Below are 14,654 nucleotides of genomic sequence, written 5' to 3' on the forward strand. Positions count from 1 at the left end.
ATTATTATTATTATTATTATTACATTACTTTTATTTAATTTGAAAAGTAACTATGTATATAAATAACATATATTTTAAGGGGTATGCATATAAAATATCAATTTTAAATTGTCATAAAAAAAGGAGTTTTCTGGGCTATACGTGCAAAAATAACCTTATTTTTTTATTAAGTCGGTGGGAACAGAGATACAAATCTCAAGAAAATTAGGAGTCATTGTATTACTATTAGAGGATATAAATTGAAAAATAATATTTAAAAAAAAACAGAGATGAGTGATGTGATATAGCAGCTCAATATTGAGAAATTTATGCAGCTCACCTTTGTTAACACTCGATTAGGATGGAAGCTTAAATTTATGCTGTTTTATGATTAGGATAGAAGTCAAATGTATTAAATTCCAGGGAGAGCAAAGTGTTGAATTTTTCCAGGAATTTACGTTATGAAGTTTATAATCTATCTCCATATATATATAAGTTGTCAAATTGGGTTATAAACTTTCATTTATAGATGGATAACCTTGCGAGTTTGAAGAGCTGCAAAGGCAAATCAGACAGCATAAATTTGTGCTAGAAATAAGTTCATCACTGGCAGACTGGCAGTATGGTTTGGCAAGTTTGTAGTGACTTTAATCCTTCATATAACTATTATCCAAGAAGCTCCCTCATATACATTTCTCCAAGGACAAAGAAAACACAACAAAATCTGAGGGGATTCTTATCTATGATACAGTCTCTATAAAATGAAAGCTAATAATATCTTACAAAATGATTCCAATCATTTAGTCATGTTTCGTTATCATATGGAATGTCTTAGTCTGGTCTTCATCGACGAGCTCTTTGAGGAGCTCATCACTGATATGTTCCACCTGCCTGCAGGTAGAATAATTGACAGATTGGCCACGAAAAATCATCTTCGACATCCAAGCCTTCCTTAGATTGCTTTCGTACTTATCCTCTTCCCATGTCCCTGATGCTAACAGAAGATAAACATACACCACTCTCTCCTGCCCTGGCCGGAATGCTCTTGCAATTGCTTGCCTGGTCTTTGAATGATTCCATTCAGAGTCCAGCATAACCAACCTCGAAGCTGCTGTCAAACTAATGCCCTCGGCACAAGCATTGGTTGAAGCAAGTAAGACCTTTCTTTTACCTTCAAAGTCTCCATTAAAACTATCCATCACTTTTGCACGCACCGATAGTTCTTGCTCACCTTGAAGCACCAACACTTCCTCCCCTCTGTGCCATCCAAAAACAAGCTCAAACAACTCCACCAGCAGTTTTATTGGAGAGAGATTGTGACAGAAAACCAATACTCTCTCTCCCCTGATGGTAGATTTGTGCACCAGATCAATTACAAACTTCACCTTGGAACCACTCTGGAAATTTCCTTTATAGTTGTTGATTTTTTCTAGCTCTTCGCTACTGAAAAAATTACTGACACAGGCTACTGATTTTATAAGCCATGGATGGATGGAACCAACGGTGATTAGCAACTCCAGTTCAAGAGGGTACCTTTTATGTGTTACAACCCTTTGGAGCTTTGATAAGATTTCATGCTGAATATCTGTAGGTACCAAGGCAAGTGTATAGATTTGCAACCCAGGAAGCGTACTTGATTTTTCACCTTCATAAACATCAATAAATCTAGATGTGACTCTTTTTAACAAATCAAAACCTTGCTTTCTCTCATCCTCTTCACTTGATTCAATCTTTTGTCCAATTCTTTCCACAAAAAGTTTTCTTGCTAATCTCTCCTTACGACATACCCTCTTTGATTGTTTTTCCTTTCGCTTTCTTCTACTGGAAGTATTAGTCTTACATGGGTCTAGTTCACTTATCACATCATGAATAAAACGAGGCCTTGCCAAAGATATGGTGTTGAAATATTCTTCAAAGTTATTTTGAAATAATGTTCCAGAAAGAAGAATTCGAAATTCAGTTTTCACTTTCATCAACAGCTTTCTCAACTTAGACCTTGTGCTTCTTGGGTTGTGCCCCTCATCTAGAATTAATAGCCCAGGACTATTTTGCAGCACATTTGCCAAAACTGTCGTATATTCGAGCTTTGAGTCTTCTCTTGAAAGTGATAAGAAGGAAGAATAAGTCATAAGAAGAACACTTGGATGTTCATGCCACTGCCGTAGCTTTCCTAGAGAATTCATAATCTTCAACATCCTTCTATTTGGTCTGCGAGAAACTGAAGAGAACTCCCTGATTCTGCAGTCCTGCGATTCTATCTCATAACTTTCATCTTGATTGATCAGATATAGAGGAATTGGAACTCCCCATTTCTGAAATTCTTTACGCCACGTATACAGTGCAGTCTTAGGAGTAAGTACTAATGGACGTGTTTTTGGATATAGGCTCAAGTAGCTATTGATAAATGAGATCATAAGTAAAGTCTTTCCTGACCCAGGGGAATGCGAGATAACACAGCCACCAGTATTCTCTGATTGACGGTTCATCCCTTCAGGTTCCAGAGATCCAGTGATGTTGCTCCATATAAACTCAAAAGCCGTTTTTTGGTGAGGATGCAATTTTAACTTAAGATCAGGGATAGAAGTCCATATGTTCCTATGGCATTCTTCTTGTGAGATGTCCCACGGGGAGGTAACATTATGAAAAGGATCAATTTGCAAATCAGGATACCAAAATGCTCTTGTGTCCACTCTTCCCTTATATGAGAAGCGGCCATCACCATGCAACTGCATGAGATAAACATAAGAGACATTGTCTCAAAAGATTAAAAAAACTGGAATCATAGTAACACTTGCTCTTGTTTACTAGTTCAGAAGTAAACTTACCACTGGTGGTGAAACGTATCTTATCTCAGTGCATACAAAGTTGCATAACCTGCAGACAATTCCAGCTTCTTCATTCATCCTGTAATCATGTTGGCATTGTTGTTCTCCATTTTTTTCTGAATTTATGCCGGTTTCACTGCGTAATTCTGACTCGAATATCTGACAATTCTCCAATCTTATTATTAGAATAATAGACAAATTTGTATATAAATTTTGCAGCAATTCTAAATAAAATACATAATGGTCCTTTTGATTTGTAAGTTTCAACAACAATTTTAAGAGGAGAATAATTCGTCTGATACTTGTATTAGTCCAAGGGGATGCAAGAGCAGGAAATATTATTGAAGAGGCACAAGGATGCTATACAAACAGATAGAAGATTCCTAGCAAAGAGAAGTTTAATCAGATGAACACCTGATTTTGTTCAAGAAGTGTAAGTGTGGTTAAAGAATGTTCCATTTCTTTCCATAGTTCTTCATGCTCTTCTATCTCCACTTGATCTTCGGTGGATGGTGACCAGGTAAAATCTTCTGCTTCTTCTGAATCACATGTTGGTGCATTTGCCTTTTTTTGAATAGTAGGTTCATTTTGTCTATTAATCTCGCTTTTAATATTGCCTACACAAGTGTCTATCATTTTCTTGAACTCAGTTTCATTTAGCAGCTTTTTTTTGTTTGAATACTTTCTCTGATATGCCTGTGCAGAAAAATAGTGGCTTTTATGTGAGAAGGAACTTCCAGTCTGAGGTTGTCTGCATGAACCGTTTGGCACCTTTTTACTTCCGATGGGTCGATTTTGGAGATGAAGCTCCAGAGTTTGCCCCTCAACCATTATCATATATTGCATCTCCAAAGGGGTCAAATTTTCATTTATTGGCAAACCAGACTCTAAATTATTTTCTGGTGTTTCTAGCTTTTCAATGCTCAAATCATCCACCATCTTTTTGGTAGAACATCGATCAAAATTCGGCGAGGAATAACTAGTAAAACGGTCTGGCAGGATCTTTTGACGTTTAGAGTGCCTCAAATTCATCTGGTCATATAGAATCTCAACATCTGATTCACTTTCTGACTTGGTATCAATAAGACCCTCCTCAAAGTTTTTATTTTGAATGGCCATCTCCTTGGAAGCCATCAATGTAAGAGCTTCAATCTTGGGGTGCATAGTTTCATCATGTAATTGGAAAAACATGATCTTCATGGTCTCCTTATAATTTGGAGAGACATTATCACCAAGACGATCTGATTGAACGTCAAGTATGGCAGCTGGTCCTAGCTCATTGTCTAGGATATGATAGACAATCTTGTCTTGCACCAACTTTATACCAAAATCAACCCCTTTCAGAGTAGATAACACAAGGAGCCATGAAATTTCAGAAGAAAATGTGTCACTGAGCAGCTTGCTTTTAATTGAAGAGATACAGTCCTCAGTAGAGTTCCATTGATGATATCCATCTTCACTGGCCTCCTTTTGGAGCCTTTGCAGTACCGCGATGTTGTCAAGAGTAACAATCCGAGCTCTTCTGTCAGCCACCGACTTCTTCATACTAATTGGCGATTCGTTTCTGTAGAAGATGATAGAAAATAGGCAATCACATCGATCTCCATGAGGAATTCTCTTGATTGAGATAATTTTGGCATCATGCCACAAGAGCTTCTGCAGGTGATAAAGGCTCTAAAATAATTAGACCATAATAAAGCATGAGCATATGATGGGAACTAGATATAAGCTAAACTATGATAAGTTAGCGTACGGGTGCTTGTCGTTCTTGTTCGGAACTTGCCGCAGCTCGGTGAGCCAAAAGTGCACAGACATCAACGCCCGGCCTCAGGAGCTGCGTGCAATCTATCACGTCTGCTCTTCGCGATCGCATACGAAGACAATCTCCGTGAATGTTATAGTCCACGACAGTTCCATGGCACTTAAACTGAACAAAAATGCTCCCACTCCTGATGCTCACATAATCTACTCCATGCCATGATCCATGATAAAATGCCTCAAATGCTGCATGCAAAGATGATAATACAATAGGCAGAACAACATGAGGTGAAAAATCTAGACTTGAAGTTCAGGGAAATTTAAGTTGACAAGAATATGTACGGATCCCCCTGGAAAGGGCTTACGAGTTGCACCGATCGGATGTTTGCGGGTCATTTAGGAAGGCAGGAAAGCTTGGAGCGTTTTACAATTGCACCTCTGGGAGAAGAAATTAGTAAATAGTTTTTTACCACAATGCAAAATTTCCCACACACGCACACGTGAGCACGAACCTGGAAGCGACGTCGCGGCGAGGTGTCGGCGAGGAGTACTTGCAGAGAGGATGATGGAGGAGAGAGCTAGCTGTCTGTAACGGAGAAGGGGGGGGTGTAAAAGGGATTTGGGGGGGTGTAAAAGGGATTTCTTGATTACATCGAGAGAGAGAGAGAGATGGCAGATACTATAAACAGCACTATGGAGTAATGGACCAAAGTTTTTTGGACTCCGCTTCGTTTCGTGTAGAAAGTGGCGCCGTGCTAAGAATACTAAGCACGTGAGCTAAGCGTGCTTTATTCAGTAGGGGCTGTCTAATCTTAGCCCTCGTTGGTGCCAGTTGGCAGACATTCGTTGGCTGCCAGTTGGTAACCTTTCCATCCCTATACTATGAGGTGTAATCTAACTTCAAATAATATTATGAATAAAATTATTTAATAATTTAAATAATTTAGTGATTCGACTCGATAATTTAGAGTGCGATTTACTTAGAGGAATAGTCTCGATGGTATTTGATTTAGAGTAATTATTTATTAATAAACATGATTTAAAGTCTAGACTATACAGCTTAATATATTAACTAAAAATTTAGTAAATTTTAAGTATATTTATATCTAAGGAGCGTTAGATTATTTGTAACTCATATTTATTCTTCGACTCATACGATAAAAAAAAAATTAATAAAAAAAAAATGTAATCAAATTAAAAAAGAAAAAAAAAGCCCCCCGTTCACTTGACGGCTGTAGCCGAACCCACACGAATCTAAATAATACGGTGGAGTTTGTATTCTTCCATAATCCAATGTTTCGCCGCCTTCCAGACTTTCTCAGGCGATCTCCTCTTCTAAACTTGGCGGAAACCCTTCTCCCCACCTCCTTCCTAGCCCGCGATGGAAGCGGCAGCGCTGCCGGAGCAACCGATCTCCGCCGCCACTTGTCCTCCTTCCCCCCCTCCTCGTCTTCGCTGGCTTCGAGCCCTAGCCTCTCGATCTGGCGGCGGAAGAAGGAGATGGGGAAGGAAGGGCTCTTCGTAGTCCAGCAGCTGAAGCGACTCGCCTCCTCCCGCGGCAGCGGACCAAAATTCGAGCAGTTCATGCGATCCCACGTCTCTCGCCTCCTGAGGACCGATCTCCTCGCCGTCCTCGCCGAATTCCTGCGCCAGGATCACGTCTTTCTCTCTATGAAGGTATCAGAAGTTCATCTCATCTCTATTTAAAGTATCTTTGTTTTCTTTCTTCAGTTTACTGTTCTCTTGCCAATTTATTTTGTTGGTATCAAAATTGGACCTTTTGAGTGGGTAATTGTGATGGGAAGGGAAGATGGTCTTTTGATTACGCCGAGACGCAGAATATGAGAAAATAATGGTGAATCAATTGAGATTTGAGTCTTGTGCGAATATTCTTAGATTTACTGGGGACCTGTGAAGATCATTCTAGTATAAAGTTTACATGTTTTGAATGGATTTGTCAAGATTTTTCAAAAAGTAAGTGAAGGAATTTAGATTTAATCGGTATCTATCAAGATTGCCATTGGCTGAAAATCTCTTTAGAACTAGAAACATCTAAGTTCTACTCCATTTATTGTAAAATTCCTTCGAAGTATTTCTTTATAGCTTCCAAGTAATTTCAAAGAAAATCTGGAGGAATTCAACACAAATATTTCTGCCAACTGCCGTGAAGGTCTTACTATTCGTTTGTAGAAAACCTATTAAGGACTTCCTATATGTTAGTCGTAAGTTGACTTGCGCTAAGCTGTATATATGCTAGCAAATAACGGAATAATGGCATTCACAATTTCGATCAGTTGTTGCCTTTGTCGTGATTGAGAATTTTGTTTTGGTTTCTTAACAGAATAATGGCATTCACAATTTCGATCAGCTATTACCTACTATTAGGAATAGTAGCTATGATGGGCAATACAAAGATTCCAAGATGCAGTATATCGTCGAATTGTTCAATCCAATATGTGATCCCCCTAGGTGAGAAATTGATCTCGTATTGAAATATACCTGTTGAAGAATATAATGTAAGAGCTTTAGCGAGTGGTTTGTGCTAATGCATATTTAGGCAGATTTTTTCCTCTTCCTCTGCCTATTTTTGTCTGTAACTTTAAACAAGAATGGCTGATAAGAAGTAGAATAGAAGAATCTAGATTGTTGTATACCATTTTATCTCTCACATAATCAAATATAACTAGCATTTATCTAAATCAAATGGTTAGTGAACAAGACAAATGAAATCTTGTAGAAAGCAGATTTAGGGTTGTTTGGTAACTTGACATCGAGATGTTACATGCATCAGAAATTAATGGTCCTTTATGCTATCAAATAAAGGGAAAAGACAGTACCTTTTTAGGAATACCATTTGTTATGAGTCCCATGATTACATTTCAGTATGAGACTTCACCTCTTACAAGCATATTGATAGCTACATAGTTACACTCACAAGGTCTGTGGTCTGAATGCATGCCAGATCTAAAACTGTATTATTCCAGCATGTTGAAATGTTAATTGAGCACATCAATGCTCATGCAATGCTTTGTAACATTTTATTAGATATGAAGTGTAGGTAGACCTGACATGATTGTTCCTAGAATACTGAATTTCCACTATCTTTTCAGATATATGGTGTTGTGCGGAAGGAAATCTGGTATCATCCAGATATGTACTTTTATAGGGACATGCTCATGATGCTTGCAAGGAACAAGAAGATTGAAGAGGCAAGAGAAGTCTGGACAGACCTTCGGACTGAAAATGTACGATTTGATCAACACACTTATGGCGACCTTATCAGGGCCTTCTGTGATGGTGGCTTACTTGATCTAGCAATGGAGGTTTATGATGATATGCGGAGCTCTCCAGACCCTCCTCTCTCACTGCCTTTCCGGGTCATTCTCAAAGGTCTCATATCATATCCCGAATTGAGAGAAAGAGTGAAGAAGGATTTCTTGGAGCTCTTTCCTGATATGATTGTGTATGATCCCCCAGAAGACTTGCTTGATGAGCCAAAATGAAATCAATAGCAACAACGACAAGTTATTTTTGGTTTTGCATCGAGTAATTCCGTTGATTACTTGGAGAATGATGCTTGATTATTCCCTACAAGAAGCTTGGGTCAGAAGTGATTATTGAAGCAGAAAACCCGTTGAATGGAAACACAACTTTGGTGGATTAATTTGTTGCTCCAGATGTTGGGTTATTGCCTGTTGGACAAGGATCAGCAGTTCGTTTTTTTTCTCTCCTTTATGAGAGGAAAGGGATCAATGGATGTTAGTTCTGTCAGTTATCATTCCTTTTGATTATTTTTTAATACTGTGTACAACAGATAGCTAATTACGGTAGTAGCATGGGATATGTATTTCAAGTTGAGCCACTATATAGTTTAGTACTCATATATGGGAATTATGGAAATGCAAATTTGTCTGAAAAAGAAGAAGGAATTTTATGGTTTGACTGTGAGTAGGAAAAGGGTAACATTTATGGCTTCATCTTAATAAATTTTTTCTATTCTGTAATACAATTACTTATTTTCAAACATCCTTAGTAACCTCATTTTAAAATATAAATATTATTTATTAAAATTATAATTTATACTACACACTAATTCAATTACTAATTTATTCTTAATATTTATTTTATTAAAATATTTTTATATTAAATTAAAAAATATTTATAGTAATTTTATAAAAATGAATATATTTTTCTTATTTTTTTCTTCACTTTATATCACATTAAATATAATTATTACACTCTTATTCTAGAATACAAGTAAACATAAGAATAATTATTTTTAGAATAAAAATCTCATTTTTTTAATAACAAAAAGAAATACCTATTGACCTTGTTCCTAGAGTAAATGTAATGTGGGTGGTCAAATGAGAACATAAGGAAAACATATTTCTTATCTTGTTTTCACTTATTTTATTGAGTAAATTGAAGCAAAAAGACTTAAACTGGTTCAGAAATTTTTAAACTGGTGGTTTAGTAACTAATTTTTTTTAATCTTTTTCATATTTAATTAAATTTACTTTTTAAAAAAATTAAGACTAAGAAATAAAATTTACTAATCAAGTTCAGGGGTTAGCCACAAACCAAGGCCTTAATGGGATTGAAATCGAATCAAATAAATGAAAAAATGGTGTTGAGGCCAATATCTTACGTGGCTAAATCCTTTTTCTAGCCAACATTCAGCAGGCAGTTGTATCTCCCAGTAAGAAATCGACACGTCAAGTCTCCGTAAAAGTCCCTCATTTGACTCCATCCCTTAATAGAGTTCCATTAGTTTGTGGTAGCAAAGCAGATAGAGAGGAGAGAGAGAAGACGAGATAGAAAATGCCGTGCCTCAATCTCTCCACTAACGTGAGCCTTGATGGAGTCGACACCTCCGCCATCCTCTCCGAGGCAACCAAGACTGTTGCCAAACTCATCGGCAAGCCAGAAGCTGTCGGTTTCCTCTTCCTAGTATCATCTGTTTCAGTTGTCGTTCTTCGTGTTTCCTTTGTGGGTTTTTATTTGCTTGATGCATCTAAGCTTATGAGATGTGAAAGTTGAGAGCTTGATTCTAAACCTTGTACTGGTTCGCTTCTTGCCGATTCGATTTGCATTGTATTGCCGTTGGATTTGATGATGTTACATAGCCCTTTGCACAATCTTTGACTTTGATAACTCGAAGCTTCAATTTACTTCATTTTTGGGTAATCAACAAAGAGACACTTTGCTCGTATAAATTTTAGCATCAGGTCCACGTTATCAGTACGATCCTTTCTTAGTTTGTTACTGCTTGATTTATGTAGTAATTTTAATATGCTTTATGTTAACCTTAAATTGTTATTTCTTTCCTAACCTCTTTCCTTCTATGTTTCTATCTCAAATCAAAGTATATGGATTATCATGAATTGGGCATAACTTCCCTGAATAGTTAGTTAGTTCTGGATATAATAGTTACTAAGTTGGTTTCCCTTGGTGGCTTTTTGTTCACTTGTTTACAGTATGTGATGATAGTACTCAAAGGATCAGTACCCATGTCATTTGGGGGTACTGAGCAGCCTACAGCTTATGGTGAACTGGTTTCAATTGGAGGCTTGAACCCTGATGTTAACAAGAAACTAAGTGCCGCCATAGCATCGATTTTGGAATCTAAGTTGTCTGTTCCAAAGTCACGTTTCTTTCTCAAGTTCTATGACACAAAGGTAAGCAAGCTCAGTTTCTACGACAACAAAAAAAAATGATGAGCCCTTGACAGGCTTCAGTCTCTTGCATTGCAAAATGTCTTATCTTGCAGGATATTCAGACTCAAGAAAATACATGGCCCTTTTCATTCTTTCATCAGCCTTAAAACATGGAAATAGTGTCTTACTCTTTAATTTCCTGCAGATTTCCTGGCTTTAAGAACTACGCAGTTGACCTTTAATTCATATGAGTCTGGCTATATTTCATTCTTGGATACCTTTTATTTTAATGTGTTAATCTATCATCTCATTCTACTCTGCAGGGTTCAAACTTTGGATGGAATGGGTCAACTTTCTAGGTTTCTTGCTTGGATCTGTTGCCTCTGTCATATTTATATCTGGATGATATGTCTGAAGTTATTGTGAAGATTTATCTGTTCGTACTCGTGTCAACATCATGTGACTGTGCTTATCAGAACCTGTTGTCTTCATACTTCAAGTTATGTGTTTGATAATATGATGAGCCGTACTTATGAATTTGGCTTGATCAGACTTATATGCTAAATTAATTATTAATTGCTGCAAGATATCATCATTTCAAGTTGTAATAGTGGTTTTTCTTAGTATTGTATGTACCCTATCAGTAATCTTTGAGCCATTGAAACAGCATACAATGTGAATCACATGTTATGTTGCAATGTAAAATATCATTTCGAATTTCTAATTGCTTAGAAAATAAATTAAAGATAAATAATAGTTAATCTTATTGACTAAAGGTTATAGCATATTAGTTTAATCTAATTGTTAGATTAGATCCTTCTTCATTCATCTGGCAACATTTATTTGATGTAGGGCATGTGTTTACTGAACTTATCAGGTCATTGATACATCAACTAAAAATGAGGTTTCTGTGACTTCAATTATCCATCAAATTGAGTTAACATGCTTTGTTTGTTAGATTCTACAATACCATGTTTGCTTCAATAGATATTATCATCAATACTCTGTTGATATTTTCTTCTAGTTATAAGCATCATATAATTATCCAGATTTCTATATTAATTACGGTGGACTTGTATTATGCTCATTAATGTAGATATGATGCATTTAAATGTAGATAGAGAATATTGCATTATTATTGCTTTCTCTCATACGTTTTCTGTTTTTCGCATATATTGTTGAAAAGTTTGTTAACATTGCCTCTTTTTTTCTGAATTATTACTTTGTCATTAATTGTATTCAGACTGAGATATGTTTGCACATCCATCTATCAATCCAATATACCAGTGGAGTTAGAAATATTTAGATATGATTCTAAAACTATAAACTGAGAGGTTCTGATGATCTTACATTTAATAGACCTCTCTGAGTTTTCTTCGACATACTTCCATAGAAAGGTCTGGAAAGTGAACAAAAGATCTGCTAAAAGAATCCATTATTAATTAGTCTTAAGTCTAATCAGTCTTGTTTCATTCCTTTGCTTCTGGTCATTCCTTTACTAATCAATGTTAATTACTCTGCAAGTTATCTTGTTGTTGAATTTTTATAGTCATTTGGCGCAGTCCGTATTACCTGTGCATTTGATAGATTCAACAGATTCATTTCCTTCTGAAATATTTACTTATGCTCATTGTTGTGATATATCCTGGTTAACTCTTGTTCCGGTATCTCTAAGGGCACTAAAGGTACTGAATGATAGATCTAAGTATCTAACTGCTGAGTCTTTTTCTTTTCATTGACTAATTACATCTAGGAGCATTGACTTGGCACACCACACTAACCATGCCTAAACTGGAAAAAGTGAGCATGGGCAAGGTTTTCTAAGAATTTGGATTACTAGGGTTAAGATCTAAATTAACTGATTATTTAGTCTCGTTTGGTTTGAGGGTTTGGCAACCTGACCTTGCTTATTAGCCTGCATGTTTAACGCAGGATAAATTACATAGTGCTGAATGAGAGTACATCTTTTAGTTCATTAATCATTCATTACAACATATAAAGGCTTAGATTTACATGATAACATAATCCTTTTTAATAGGAAAACAGTTTGAGTCCTATCCAACTTTTGGAAGGGGAAGGTTGAGCAGTTCTCTGAATTCCAGCTTCCTTGTTTCACTGTAAAAGATTCTTTGCTTGTTGGGCCAGTAGGTTAACCAAATCTGGCCTTTGACTTCCCACTCCAAGGCCTTCCCTAAAGCACTTCTGCATACTTTCCACCAGACACTCTCTCCATATTCATCTCCTGCAAAGATCACCCCTCCTTGCTTGGTGAAGGGCCTATAGACACTCGAGTAACGGTCTCTGAACCATGATCTAGGTTGGAACAGTGCCAGTTTTGAAGGCTTGGAGGAAAAAACCTCTCTCCCATTCACTCCATCATGGAGAAACCAATTCAAGTTTGCACTGTTACCATATACTGATTGCTCAAATTTCCAGGGTTTCATGCTCATAGTGATGGTCTCAGTTGCTGAAACTCTGAGAGCCATGTAAGAATTTGGGGGATCAAATCCACCTTCAAAAGTTTTATCTAGGCCAACTTCATGAGTAGGGTTATCAGAAGATTTGCTTACTGAGACTGAGAGTACATCTGACTGCAGCATTGGCGTTAGTTGCAGCGATATACGAGATGGGAAATATTTCTCTTTGGATCCATAGCCTCGCTCTGCCATTAGAGATTCTGAAACCAGTGGGTTTACATCACATCTGTAATGCATGAAAGAGTTAAGGATGTTGTAGTTGTATGCAGCTTATGAAAGATTCAGCCTATTGGTTCAATCACATGTAATACATATGAAGAATTAAGAATATGCTCTAGGTTCATAGGAAGAATGTATTAGTATCGTTTGCTATGAACAATAGGACCAGACTAACCTCACGTTGTCCACATTGACCACCACATCAATCCAGTTTTCGCTGAAAATTACTTTGTAAGCTAGTTGCATCACACCTTCAACCTGCTGGTACTTGAGAGAGAAGAGCAGGCGTTCATCTTGAGTTGTGGAAGTAGGATCTTCTACGCTCATGGCTATGATTGGGCAATACAACTGAACTTTCCAGAGTCCAGGTGCTGACACGGCATAGGAAAACAATGGTGAGGGTGCCTTGAAAGAATGATTGGAAGATTGGAGCTCGATGATCCAATTAGTGACTGCTAGGTGTAATGATCTCATCCATTGTTCTTCGAGGTTGGATCCAAGCATTCGCACAAGAAGCTTTGATGCTTCTCTGCTTCTTGAACTTGTTAATTGAATCCTCAGAGTATCAAGACATCTTCGGCGAAGGTCACTAGGGGCTTCATAGGTGCAAATGAGAAAAACAAGAGACAAGAAAGCAAGGTTGAAGATTTCCCTGAAGTTCTCTTTTATTTCTATTGCAGAGAATCTTAAGGAGGATTTCTTGTTAGGTCCATACTTAAGGACCCCATTAACTATATCAAAGAAAAGGTGAACTGTGTTCTCATCATCCAAAGACTGCTGAGTTTTGGTTTTCAGATGTATGGCTGTAGAGGTCCAAAAGGAGATTGGAAGAGGGAGATCAGCAAATACAGAGAAGGTTAAATATGAAGTTGGACTTGGGGGACTTTTGGTGACTGTGAGATTCATGGATGGTTGTGTTGGTGATGTGTTACAGATACAAAGAGACATCGCATTTGTATTCCATTGGGTGAACGGAGGAAGGCTACCTATCCAACCCCAGACATCAGGAACAAAGCTAGAAGCCATGGGAGATGAGATTGGTTCGCTAGAAAGTCTCTTCTGTCGTGCATGTAAACTCAGGGATTTATATAGTAGAGAGAAGGGGATGCTTTCAGAGAAAGTCTAAAGGTAACCAAACTTTGATTCCGATTAATAGTAAGTCTATCTCAGTATAGCAACTTGCTTTAAAGTAGATACTTAATTTGGATTCTTAGTTCATAAGTTTTGGTGCATACTCTTTTAGTTATCAGACTGAATTGCGTATTACAACAATAACTGAATACTCTGATCAGAAAAGCGAAGATCATTTATATGATTGTGAGCCTACAAACACCCGCTCTGTATATACTAATAAATCTAGAATTTGCTGTTCTCCTTTCTGTAAAAGTTGTGTCTTGCATTCATCTTTATCTAATGACATTGTTTAGTAGCCAGTCAATTTCAGAGATTTAAACATTCATAATTGAATGATCCAGTTCCACACGCACTTGTGCAGAATATTTTAGACGGAAAAGAAAGATAATTCTAGCATTTCTATTGCAGGATTCCTTCCTTTGTGTGTGATATATCTATGCTTTTTATCATATCATCTCTATCCTCTTAAATTCTTCACATGTATCTTCCTCATCAAGCTTGAATCGGCTTTTGCTGCGAAGAAAGTCTTGACACATGATGGTTAGGCAGGTTAGGATTACATTCCCTACCTATAAAGTAGCTTCACTCATTATATTCTTGCACTC

At 37.1% G+C, this 14,654-nt stretch overlaps 4 protein-coding genes across 4 annotated transcripts; 2 read left to right on the top strand and 2 right to left on the bottom strand.

Annotated features, from left to right (window-relative positions):
• Nucleotides 1–605: 605 nt before the first annotated feature.
• Nucleotides 606–5,249, bottom strand: LOC140781052 (SNF2 domain-containing protein CLASSY 2-like). Its single transcript, XM_073126829.1, has 6 exons — nt 5,075–5,249; nt 4,928–5,000; nt 4,558–4,808; nt 3,219–4,460; nt 2,805–2,963; nt 606–2,705 (listed from the first exon to the last, which is right to left on the bottom strand). Exons 2-6 carry the CDS (start codon nt 4,956–4,958, stop codon nt 780–782), a joined length of 3,609 nt encoding a protein of 1,202 aa, XP_072982930.1. The 5' UTR covers nt 4,959–5,000; nt 5,075–5,249; the 3' UTR covers nt 606–779.
• Nucleotides 5,250–5,832: 583 nt separating this feature from the next.
• Nucleotides 5,833–8,501, top strand: LOC140781119 (pentatricopeptide repeat-containing protein At1g62350). The gene is made up of 2 exons (XM_073126933.1): nt 5,833–6,239; nt 7,673–8,501. Exons 1-2 carry the CDS (start codon nt 5,856–5,858, stop codon nt 8,063–8,065), a joined length of 777 nt encoding a protein of 258 aa, XP_072983034.1. The 5' UTR covers nt 5,833–5,855; the 3' UTR covers nt 8,066–8,501.
• Nucleotides 8,502–9,320: 819 nt separating this feature from the next.
• Nucleotides 9,321–10,943, top strand: LOC140782980 (uncharacterized). The gene is made up of 3 exons (XM_073129899.1): nt 9,321–9,494; nt 10,040–10,240; nt 10,543–10,943. Exons 1-3 carry the CDS (start codon nt 9,384–9,386, stop codon nt 10,576–10,578), a joined length of 348 nt encoding a protein of 115 aa, XP_072986000.1. The 5' UTR covers nt 9,321–9,383; the 3' UTR covers nt 10,579–10,943.
• Nucleotides 10,944–12,168: 1,225 nt separating this feature from the next.
• LOC140782978 (uncharacterized) lies at nt 12,169–14,439 on the bottom strand. Its single transcript, XM_073129897.1, has 2 exons — nt 13,091–14,439; nt 12,169–12,922 (listed from the first exon to the last, which is right to left on the bottom strand). The coding sequence occupies exons 1-2, from the start codon at nt 13,939–13,941 to the stop codon at nt 12,274–12,276; spliced, it is 1,500 nt and encodes a 499-aa protein (XP_072985998.1). The 5' UTR covers nt 13,942–14,439; the 3' UTR covers nt 12,169–12,273.
• Nucleotides 14,440–14,654: the final 215 nt, after the last annotated feature.

Source organism: Typha latifolia, chromosome 2, assembly GCF_019914945.1.
Source record: "Typha latifolia isolate L0001 chromosome 2, TyphaL0001v2, whole genome shotgun sequence".
In the NCBI taxonomy this organism is placed as follows: domain Eukaryota; kingdom Viridiplantae; phylum Streptophyta; class Magnoliopsida; order Poales; family Typhaceae; genus Typha; species Typha latifolia.